A 12,186-nucleotide genomic window follows, 5' to 3' on the forward strand; every position below is an offset into this window, starting at 1 on the left:
GGTTCAAAGCCAATACAGGCAAGAAAATCCATGAGACTTTGATCTCCAATTAACCACCAGAAAACCAGAAGTGGAGCTATGGTGCAAAGTGGTAGAATGGTAGTCTTCAGCAAAGAAGCTCCAGGGCAGTGTGCAGGCCCCAAGTTCAAGCCCCAAGACCAACATCAACAACAAAAAACTCATTCAGATACACAGTTAATAGTTAAGGCACACACCAAGTGCTGGCTCATGCCTGTAATCCTAGTTACTCAGGAGGCTGAGATCTGAGTTTCTTGCTTCGAAGCCAGCCCAGGCAGAAAAGTCCCCAGGAGACTTTTTTTTTCTGAATAATTACTTACTTATTGTCAAAGTGATGTACAGAGGGGTTACAGTTTCATACATAAGGCATTGGGTACATTTCTCCCAGGAGACTCTTATCTCCAGTTAATTACTCAAAAACTGAAAGTGGAGCTGTGGCTCAAACTGGTAGAGTACCAGCCTTGAGTGAAAAAGCTCAGGGACAGTGCCCAAGCCCCATGGCCAACCAAAAAGAAAAAGACAAAAGTTGGGCACTCTTGCCCATGTAAGCTATACCTTAATTACTCAAAAAGAGTGCCAAGTACTGAGGTTTTCTAAAGTGGAAAGGAAACCACAGGCTGTCCAGGTGGGAGCAGAGGCTTAGGGACCAGAGAAAAGATGGCAACGAAATGATATTTAAGTTAGGCCTTAAAATAATAGTCTTCTACATTTCTTGGCTCAAAGTTACTGTGAATTGATGAAAATTGTAGCCTTTTCTTTAGAAGAAAGAAAACCCCAGGCTGGAGGACAAAGGATATCCAGCTTGGATCTATTGTTTCAGAGTCCTCTTAATCTCCACTAGTGATCCCCTTAGGAATCAGCATGGAAGACCAGAATCCCAGTGAAGTGCCAGACTTTGAAGTCAGGCCCCATTTTACCACGTGAACCCCATTTTACCACGTGAACCCCATTTTAGAATCGAACCCTGCGCCAATCAGATTTGTACCTGTGTCCTAATCTTGCTTGCTTGAACACCTGATTCTTGTAACCTTGTTCTTTGCCTTTATAAGCCCTGTGTAATCGCAGCTCGAGGCTCCCTCCTAACCTCTGCTGTGTCGGTGGGTAGGACGAGGCCCAAGTTGCAGCTCGCTTAAATAAAGCCTTGCTTTGCTTTTGCATTTCGGAATGTCTGAGTCTCGGTGGTCTTCTTGGTGGTGGCTTTGCGACTTGGCACAACACCAGCTGAGAGATATGCATAGCATTACCACAGGAAAGGAAGCGTAGGAGCTCAGCAAGCTGAGCCCTGACTGTGAGAGAAAATGCTAGTAAATAGGCATGCTAGGGAGAGAAAGGCAGAAAATGTTCAGCCATTTACCTTACTATGCTCTGCTGAAGTGCCTTGTAGTCTGAGTGGATTCTCCACCATTCACGTGATGGATATCCCAGAGCAAGGTGGGAAGGGTGGGGCCTTCTTGGCGGGGTTAGATCATGAGGGTTCTGTCCTCACGCCGGCATCATGGCTACAGAAAAAAGGCAGGAGGGAGCTGGCTCTCTTCTTGCTCTTCTGTCTCAATGGATGAGGGACTTGCTCATGATCATGCCTTCACCATGGACTTCCCAGCCTCTAGACTGTGAGAACACGCATGTGTTCTTTATAATCACCTCTCCTGTAGTGTTCTCTTTCCACAGTACAAAATGACCTAAGACAGCATCCTAACCCAGGATGCATTCGTAGCGCTCTCTCTGCCGGTGAAATTGCTACTAGGGCTGAGTACTCTGCCACTTGAGCCACAGCGCCACTTCTGGCCATTTTCTGTATATGTGGTGCTGGGGAATCGAACCCAGGGCCTCAAGTATACGAGGCAAGCACTCTTGCCACTAGGCCATATTCCCAGCCCCAGCACAATTCTTTAACTTGAGGAATTTCATTCTGAGCATCTTACTCATCAGGAAGGCTTTTCTGCAGCCACCTTGGTTATTTTGCTTTCTTGTGATTTCCCCCAACCCCAGCATTGTAGGACTTAGCTCCTGGGGACATTCACAATCAATAAGTTTTCACCACTCTCTTTGGCTGAGTCTATTCTTATCCCTCTGATGTAGGACTTTCAATGCCACTTGATTTGGCCAAGGGAATACCAGTAGAATAGCACCGTATGTTTCACGGAAGTGTAAACTTCTTGAGCTCCCACTGCTTGGTTACAACACTGCTTTTTTTTTTCCTACCATAAATGTGGCTAGGCCCCAAAAGGAGCTGCTCAGGATTTTAAAAGAAAGAGCAGAGTTCTTGGAACAGAGCTATGTGTGGCCTCATACAGGAGAGAGAAATAAAACTGTAGTAGTGAAGGCTATTTTAATGTGGGGATGCCTTGTTATAACATAGTGAAGGCTGATTAATGTCTGACTAGGATCATTTGGGCAGAATCTGCCATTGAGTCTTTTCTCAGGACTGAGGATCTCATCTTTCAATTTGTGTTCAAGAGCTTGGTATATTTAGGATTTCCAAAATGGGGTGTGTTTGGGATATTTCTTTAATCTCTTGTTTTTGAGAAATAAATTCTATTTCATGGTTTGTTTTTGTTTTCCTTCATATTAGTTTTCTATTGTACAGAATTATGAGCTTCATTGTGACTTTTTCATTTATGCATATTTTGTCCTCTGATCATATTTGTTATTTCTTTTAATAAGAATTAACAGTAGTTGAAAATATAACTCAGTGATAGGGCATTTCCTTGGTATGTATAAGGACCTGGGTTTGATCCCCAGTAAAACACACACACACACACACACACACACACACACACACACACTCGTGGAGAAACTGAATCACTGAAACCAATGCATGACCACAATTGAGAACAAAATATTTTATTTCCTTCAATAAAACTATAGTTTACAGTCATATTTACTAAATAAATTATATAATTTCTCTTTTACAAGCAATAAACTAAATCACAAATATTTCAAAGTCAACATATGTACACGATGTAAGGCCTTTTATAAATAGCTTAGCTCTTCTCATTTCACTGGTAAATGGTGAAAAGCCTTTATAGAAGAAGCTCATTTCCTATAAAGTAGAGGCAGACTGACCTAGGACTCTGATCTTTCAAAGAAATCGATTTAAACTTTCAATGATATGGGCTATGATTCTAATTTTGCAAAAAAAGAGAGAGAGAATTTATACTTTATCATGTTGTCTGAATGGATTAAAAAATATCGAAGCAGGTTACTTAGGTTGCTTATGTGCAATCACTGGATACATGCGAAATGAAAATGTGCAAGTGTCCATAGGAAAATAGCACTTCCGGAAGGTGATTGGCAATGGTCTAGAAAGCAGGTCATTAGAGTTCATGCAGCTCTTCGAAGTCAGCAAGCAACAGCAAGTGATAGAATAGTGTGGTGTTTTCACATCCCATTCACAACTCAGCCTACGGACCAGGGCTCCCTTGACATGGAACAGACTCTTAAGTCTAGTTGATTTTCACTCTGTGTGTACTGGGACTCAGCCAAGTTCCTGTGGAGAATTCTGGAATGGACAGACTTCCTTCTTACAACTGCATTCATGTCTCATTGATGTGCTTACTGCAGGGAGGGGGGTGGGGAAGAGAAAGAGAGGAGATGTGAGATGAAGTTCTGGCATCAAGTTATAACCCAGGAGTGGGCACCCACACTCATTATTTCTTCCGGTGTATCATCTGGAAGAGGTGCAGGTAGAAATGGGGTGCATGATGCCTGAGATTCTTCTGCAACGATTAGCACAGCATCTGCTTCTCTGGAGGACCCAACATTTATCCCGAGCATGTACCAATTACATCACAGTACTGCATGAAGGAAGCAGTCCTGATAAGACATACCCGTCTCCTCCTGGGTAGGGCTAAGGAGACTACTGAGCTATGTTAGGCCTGGTGTTGAAAGAACAACTCAAACACAGTCATAAGCTTGGCGCTGGTGGCTCATGCCTGTTTGTAATCCTATCTACTCAAGAGGCAGAGATCTGAAGATCGTGGTTCAAAGTCAGCCTGGGCAGAAAAGTCCATGAGGTTTTTATCTCCAATTAACCACCAGAAAACTAGAAGTGGTGCTGTGGCTCAAAGTGGTAGAGCACTAGCCTTGAGCTGAGAGCTCAGGGACAATGTCCAGGCCCTGAGTTCAAGCTCCATGACCCCCAAAACCCACCCACCAACCAACCAAACAAACAAAACCCCAAACCCAAAACAAAAAACAAAACCACAGTCACTAGCTCCCAAATACCATGGTTATTTCTAAAAAGTGTACCTGTGGCTAGACAGAAGAAAAAGTTAGCAGATAGCTAACCTAAAATGGAAATCGTTTAAAAGCAAAGCAAGTCTGTCTGTAGAGAGATCTGTTGGCTCAGATCAATTAATGTCCTAGTTATTACTATCACATGATAGTATGCATGTTGTTTAACCTTTATTGGGATTCTTCTTCTTTTTTTTTTTTTTTGCCAGTCCTGGGGCTTGGACTCAGGGCCTGAGCACTGTCCCTGTCTTCTTTTACTCAAGGATAGCACTCTACCACTTGAGCCACAGCGCCACTTCTGGCCGTTTTCTGTATATGTGCTGGGGAATTGAACCCAGGGCTTCATGTATATGAGGCAAGCACTCTTGCCACTAAGTCATATCCCCAGCTTTTTTTGGATTCTTATCACCAGGGAAATGGAAGTAACACACCCTATCTTACTTTCTCCCCCCTCCCCCACTTTTCTGTTTTGTGGGTCATGGGGCTTAAATTCAGGTCCTGGGTGCTGTCACTGAGCTTTTCTGGAGCCACAAGTGCCACAAGGCGTGTGCTCTACCACTTTGCTCTCTTGATCATGACTGGTGTTCTCTCACTTGAGCTACATCTCCACTTCTGGCTTTTTGCTGGTTCATTGGAGATAAGAGTCTTACAGATTTCTTTGTGTAGGCTACTTTGAACTTCAATCCTCAGATGTTAGCTTTCTGAGTAGCTAGGATTACAGGCATGAGTCACTGTCCCCAGCTTCTCTTTGATTTCTATTGGTATGAGGTGAGCTTCCCCAGAAGCTTTGCTTTGCCCCAGGCCTAGAGCGTGAGGGCCAAGGGACCAAGAACTGAAACCTCTGAAGCTGTAGGCCCAACTATGTCTTTCTTCTTTTTAAGTTGTTTATCTCAGTTATTTCATCACAGCCATGGAAAGCTAACAAGCACAGAACCTTAGAGGAATTCAAGCCTAGATTTCCTGCCTGTGCACTAAGGTTAGTATCCAGAATCAGGGAAAAAGCACTCAGACTCAGAATTGGAAGTATAGTCTTTTCTGGGGACCAGAGACTTAGGACTTCCACAAAGAAGTCTTGGTGTGGAAGGTGGGGCTTTTGTTGTCTCTCAGGTGAAGATAGTCACGTGTGCCCTGACTGGTGGAAGGCTGAGGAGTTGGTGGCACAATGGGGACTCAGGCCTCTTGCTAACCTTCAATGTTTATAAAAGGCCTCTTTCCTACCAGGAGGTGGACAACTGAGAGAAGCTGAACTCTTCTCTCATGTCTCACTGAATGGATTTAGAATTATGGGCTCTCATATGAAAATCATATGAGGTTTTGGGTTTGTTTGTTTTTTTTGTCAGTCATGGGGCTTGAACTCAGGGCTGGGGCACTATCCCTGAACTCTTTCACACAAGGCTAGCACTCTGATAGTTTATTGAAAATAAGAGTCTCACAGACTTTCCTGCCTTGGCTCTTTTTGAACTGTGAGCCTCCGATCTCAGCCTCTTGAGTAGCTAGGATTACAGGCGTGAGCCACCACTGTCCCCCTCCCCCACCACCAGCAATATTTTAACATAGTTCTCTGCCTGGTTAATTTGTTTTCCAGAAGCCCAAAGAGAACCCTGAGGGCATGGGTGATGGATGAAGCCTGACAGTCTCCAGGGGAGTTTTCAGCACTTGAGTGACTCCTGAGGTGGTTGCTTGATTCTGAGTGTGTCACCCTGCTCTGCAGCCACAATAGAGTGTGCCTTGACACCTGATGTTACTGCTGCACTTGGACAGTAGGGAGGGGGATATACAAATGGGGTGCATGCTTCATCAGAATGGAGAGGATCCATATGTCCACTGGCTTCTTTCTCACCTGTATGGAAGAGTACCACATGCCCAAGGTCCCAGACTCATCCCAGAATAGGAACTGGAATCTGTAACCAGGCCTTCACTTCTAGCACTTTCTTGGGTAGCCCTGTTCCTTTCAAAAGTCCATAACAGGCCAGGTGCTGGTGGCTCACACCTGTAATCCTGGCTACTCAGGAGGCTGAGATCTAAGGATCTCAGCTTGAATCCAGTCTGGGCAGAAAAGTCCCCATAAGGCTCATATCTCCAATAAACTACTCTAAAAAGCTGAAAGTGGTGCTGTGGTTTAAGTGGTAGAGCACTAGCCTTTAGTATAAAGAGGCTCAGGGACAGTGCCTAGGCCCTGAGTTCAAGCCCCAGGATGGCAAATAAAATAAAATATCCATAATAACAATTTTGGACTAGACTAGGTTGCTAAATGTTAACTTTCTACCTGCCAGTATTGTAGGAGATGGACATCTTTCTAAAGGTAAGCAGGTGGATATGAATTGTAGGTTAGGTTTTAATTCATTCTGACTGGTGTTCTGATATCTTTGGGGAATATGGGCACAGTCCTCACAGAGGCAACATACTTTGCACAGACACAGGAGAAGACGGCTGTCTCTAAGCCAAGGAGAAAGGTTCCAGACAGTTCCTTCTCTCACCACTCTCAGAAGGCACCAACCCTACTGGCACCATTACCTTGAATTTCCAGCCTCCACAACTGTGAGGAAAGGATTCCTGTCCATAGCAGGCCTAGCAAATGAATACAGTACTCCGGATTTAGAAAGTCTGTTTGGTTTTAAAGACTCCATCTTTTTTTGGTTTTGTTTTGTTTTGTTGGTCAGGGAGCTTGAACTCAGCACCTGGGCACTGTCTTTGAGCTTTTTTGCTCAAGGCTAGTGCTCTACCACTCTGAGCCACAGCTCAAAGCTGCACTTCTGCTTTTCTAGTGGTTATTTGGAGCTAAAGAGTCTCATGAACTTTCTTGCCTGGGCTGGCTTTGAACTTTGATCCTCAGATCTCAGCCTCCTGAGTATCTAGGATTACAGGAGTGAGCCACCAGCACCTGGGATATTTTATTTTATTTTTAATTTTTTTTTTTGCCAGTCCCGGGGCTTGAACTTAGGGCCTGGGCACTGTCCTTGAGCTTCTTTTGCTCAAGGCTAGCACTCTACCACTTGAGCCACAGTGCGACTTCTGGCCTTTTCTATTTATGTAGTACTGAGGAATTGAACCCAGGGCCTCATGCATGCTAGGCAAGCACTCTACCACAAAGCCACATTCCCAGCTGCAATTTTGCTTTTTATTATATTTAATCTATTCCCTTTTGATAATTCCTTCAGAAGCCACAACCAGCTCAGAGTTTGGGGACTATAAATGGGGACCTGTCACAGATTGCAAGCCAAGACAGAGAGCCTTTATCCATCATGTATTTGCTGAGACCGTTGAAGTTGCCGCTTAAGCAGCAGAAGCATTTTCTGTGTGTAATCTACAAACTACCAAGGGGCTCCTTTCTAGGAAACTCAAATGGAACTGGCCTTGATAGATAAGGAGGGGCGTGCTCGGGTCTGAGAACAAATTGGCACCTTCACACAGTGCATCATTATAATTGTAGTCTCCAGGCCAACTTGAAAGGTAGTGGATACTGGGCCTGTCAAGGTGATTTGTCTTTTGACAACTAAAGAACATGCCCCCTGCTGAACTTGCAAGCACAGTGCTGGGAGGCTACAATAAAGTGCACGAAGTGGAAATAGTCCATTAAGCCCTGAACTCACTTTTAATTAGGTTCCAATTCAAGGCCCTCTAGTCACGCCTCCTCCCCGATGGGCAGTGCTGCCTTCCTACCAATAGATGGCAGCAGAGGAATTGCAGAAAGAAGGCACTTGATTGCAAGCTCTGGGCGGCACCCTTAAGATCATCATAGGGGTTCACTTTCTGTTGTTGTTGTTGTTTCTACATCAGAGGAAAAGTGTACTTGATTCTAACTGCCAACCCCCTTAGGAGGGGGACCCTGGGAGAGTGGCACAAGTCGCTCCTACATTAGTGTAGAAGACTTACAAGATACTCAGAGGTGACGGGAAGGACCCTGTGAATAAGCTCAGAGGAAACTTCTAAAGCTTCCCAAGATGCCCCCACTCCCCCCCACGCCCACACCCCAGCACTTGATTTTCTGTTAATACATTTACCTACAACTTAAAATTTTTTTTATTTGTTTTGTTTTTGTTGCCAGTCCTGGGGCATGGACTCAGGGCCTGAGCACTGTCCCTGGCTTCTTTTTGCTCAAGGCTAGCACTCTACTTCTTGAACCACAGCGCCACTTCCCGCTTTTTTCTATATATGTGGTGCTGAGGAATTGAACCCAGGGCTTCATGTATACGAGGTGAGCACTTTACCACTAGGCCATATTCCCAACCCCTCAACTTTTTTTTTTTTTATCAAAGAGAAATCTTGTTTCCATTTCCTGGAGTTCATTTTGGCAAACATTATTTTACATAATCAGAGGCACATAGGCACTGCAACTTTGAGTTCCTCTCCAAAGAGTATCCTCCTTTGGTCTTACTGTGTGTGAATGCCTAGAGTCCTGCATAATTGAGCATGTTCCAGTATTTTAGATCTATCTTACTCACACGAGAGATTATATGCACCATTTGTACCTCTGTATCTCTTTGTACCTTTGTACCTCTTTGTATCTCAACATGATTTGCTCTAGTTCTATTCACTTCCCTGCAAATGATGTAATATTATTCTTTCTAGTGGCTGTGAAATACTCCATTGTGTATAGGTACCACATTTTTTTTATCCACTCATTTATTATGGGGCACCTGGGCTGTTTCCATAGCTTGGCTATTGTGAATAGTGCAGCAACGAACATGGATGTGCAAGCGTCTTTATGGTATCCTGGCTTGTGACGTTCTGAGTAGATGCCCAGAATTGGTTGTAGGGAAGGTCTATATATAGTTTTGTTTTTTTTTTTGCCAGTCCTGGGGCTTGGACTCAGGGCCTGCACACTGCCCCAGGCTTCTTTTTGGTCAAGGTTAGCATTCTAACTCTTGAGCCACAGCGCTACTTCTGGCCTTTTCTGTTTATGTGATGCTGAGGAATCGAACCCAGGGCTTCATGCATGCTAGGCAAGCACTCTACTGCTAAGCCACATTCCTAGCCCATATGTTTAGTTTTTGAGTAATCTCCACTGCTGTCCAGAGTGGTTCTAACAGTTTACATTCCCACCAATAGTGCAACAGGGTACCTGACAACTTTTGATGAGCAGTTTAAACTAATTTGGAACTACCTACCCAGTCCCACAACAACTTAGCCAGTGAGGGGGGGAATGGATGAGAAAAAAATGGGTCTATGCAACGTTAGGGAGGCACAACACCTCCTTTAAGACCATGCACTATCCACCTGGGATGTATGAATGTGATTTCAATTGAAATAGGGTACCTACAAGTGCAATCAGTTCAGATGGGGTCACATGCATTAGGGTATGCCCTGAAGCCATGACTGATGTCCGAAGAAGAAGAAGGCAGACAGCTTGGGAACCACAAGAAGAAGTCCATGTGAACCAGCAAGCAGAGGACAACGTGGGTAAAGAACACCAAGGAATGCGTGCTGCCAGTAGAGGCTGGAAATGGTAGGTAGGAACCCTCACCTACAGCTGTCACAGAGAGCAAGGTACTTCTAACACCTTCACTTCAGGCCTCTAGAACTGGAAGACAATAAGTCTTTATTGTTTAAGCCATCCAGTTTGAGGTAACTGTCTACAGTACCCAGAGGAGATGAGCACAGGGGAAGCCAAGGACCTCATCTCCCAGCTTCAGAGCACTCCCTACACATCTGTCATCCTCAGTAGGCTTTATTTACTTGTTTATTTATTTTTGTGCTGGCCCTGGGGCTTGAACTCAGGGCCTGGGTGCTGTTGTAAAGTTTTGTTTTGTTTTCTTCAAGGCAAGTGCTCTATCACTTGAGCCACAGCTTCACTTCTGGCTTTCTGGTGCTTACTTGGAGATAAGAGTCTCATGGACTTTCTTGCCTCGGCTGGCTCTGAACCATAATCCTCAGCCTCTTGAGTAGCCTCCTGACCAGGCTTATATTTTTTTTGTTATGTATTTTTCCCATTGTAACTGGGAGGGGAGGGAAGGGTGTGAGAGAGGACAGTCCTGTTTATCTGCTTACCAGGTCCCTGGATATCATGGAAATTCATTCTCTCTAAAACTCTCATTTGTCTGTCCTGTTTAAGCCTGCTGTTTGTTTCCTGCAGGCTCAGAGCCTGTAGTGCTTAAGTTCACACTAGTGGAAACTACTTTGTCACAGATACTTTTTCTCTGAGAGTTGGAAAATGTCAGGAGCTCAGTAAACGCTGGCCTTTTATGACAGTGAAGAGGAATCCAGAAAGGGAAGCCAGAGTGAGAGCCCAGAGGGACTGGAGAGGAGAGAGAGACTAGTTTTAGGAGGCAACGGAAGGCAAAGGGCAGAACATCCCATGGACAGCCTGGGGGGAAATAGGAGATACAGCCATTTTGAAGAAGATGCCAGCCAAGCTATGCAGCCAGCTACCACGGCCCTACAAACTTCATGCCAGTGAACTCAGGGCTGCATGGAACCGAAAAGCCTCTATAACTCTAGTTCTCAATCTCTAAGCTAGTCCCCTCACCCTTTTTTTCGTCAGTCATGAGGCTTGAACTTGGGGCCTAGATGCTGTCCCCTGAACTCTTTTGCTCAAGGCTATCCACTACCACTTTGAGCCACAGCACTACTTCCGGTTTTTGAGTGCTTAATTGGAGATAAGAGTCTCATGGGGATTTTTCTGCCTGGGCTGGCTTCGAACCACAATCCCCAGATCTCAGCTTCCTCAATAACTAGGATTACAGGTATGAGCTATCACCACCCAGGTAGGTCTTTTTAGCACCCTCCCACCTCCACTCAAGCTGAGGACTGAACACAGGCCTTGCACTTACCAGACAAGTGCTCTTCACTGAGTGAAATCCCCAACCCTTAAGCTAATCCGTAAACAAGCAATTAATGTTAAAAAAAAGTTCCTACAAGAGACTTCATAATCAGACTGACAGCCACCTTATTAAACGGAAGCATAGGTCACCTTTAGTTCAAAACTAGGAATAGCTTGGGAATGCTAAGAGGCTCAGGAGTGACACTGATTTATTATTACTATTATTATGCCTTTTCATGCATCTTAGGAATATTGTTTAGTTAATAACTTAAGGAGTGGAGCATTTCTAGAGATAAAGGGCCCTAGTTCAGCTTTTCTGAAATCTCTAGCGCCCAACATTATGGTCCTTTGGTGAAGGAAAGGCATGCTGGTTCAGAGGCTTAGGAGCCAATGGTGTTCTGTTTTTTCTTGTTGCTTGTTTGTTTATTGTTGCCAGACTCACCAAACAGCAGTACCTTTGCTAGTGAGGAAGCCAGCTTTCTCATGTGAAGCCATGAAATGGCCATTACCTCAAAAAAACATCTTTCCATAGCAGCCAATAGTGGCTCCCCAGGAAATTGCAGAAGAGACCTACACTGCATGAATAAGCTACTAACATCAATGCCAAGGGTTCGAATCCCAAACAGACTCCCTTGCCAAGAAGTTGTCTAAGGCTCCCATGATCTCAATGAAAGTACTTTTCTTCTTTATTTTTTTCCTCCTGGGTTCTCCCTATACATAATAGTATGCTAAGCTGTTAATTCAATCATTTTCATTTCTTCCTCACTCTTTTCCCCTTGATCAAAGAGTATCATTAACCACCCTAAAATCACATTCAATAATTAGGATAGCCCAGAGCTGCTCATCAGAGCACGGATCTCTAAAGGTTTAACCCTCTCTTTTTCCTTCATGCACAACGAATTCATTTTTATCACACTTTTGTGGATGAAAAGCCATGCTATTGGGAGGATGTGAATGTGAGACTTATAGAAGGAACAGGACATAATTTAGGGGTAGAAGAACAGAGGCAAGAAAATCACTGTCCTGTGCCAGCCATCTGTCAAACTCCTCCATTATAAAAAATGCAGGCCATCAGTGCCCACTTACCCACCCATTTTATGGGACCACTCTTACTCACTCCATTTTCCCCTGAACACCAAATTGCATTCTATATTAGGCAAAGAAAAGCTGCC

At 44.3% G+C, this 12,186-nt stretch overlaps 1 protein-coding gene across 2 annotated transcripts in view; it reads right to left on the reverse strand.

Annotated features, from left to right (window-relative positions):
• Nucleotides 1-2,845: 2,845 nt before the first annotated feature.
• Nucleotides 2,846-12,186, reverse strand: part of Pip5k1b (phosphatidylinositol-4-phosphate 5-kinase type 1 beta) — a 250,200-nt gene continuing 240,859 nt past the window's right edge. For both annotated transcript variants that reach the window (XM_048332891.1, XM_048332901.1), the window contains one exon: nt 2,846-3,576. In XM_048332891.1, the coding sequence (XP_048188848.1) occupies nt 3,574-3,576 (3 nt within the window). In that variant the 3' untranslated portion in view covers nt 2,846-3,573. The remainder of the gene's footprint in view (nt 3,577-12,186) is intronic.

This window comes from Perognathus longimembris, chromosome 1 (assembly GCF_023159225.1).
Source record: "Perognathus longimembris pacificus isolate PPM17 chromosome 1, ASM2315922v1, whole genome shotgun sequence".
NCBI classification, from domain to species: Eukaryota; Metazoa; Chordata; class Mammalia; order Rodentia; family Heteromyidae; genus Perognathus; species Perognathus longimembris.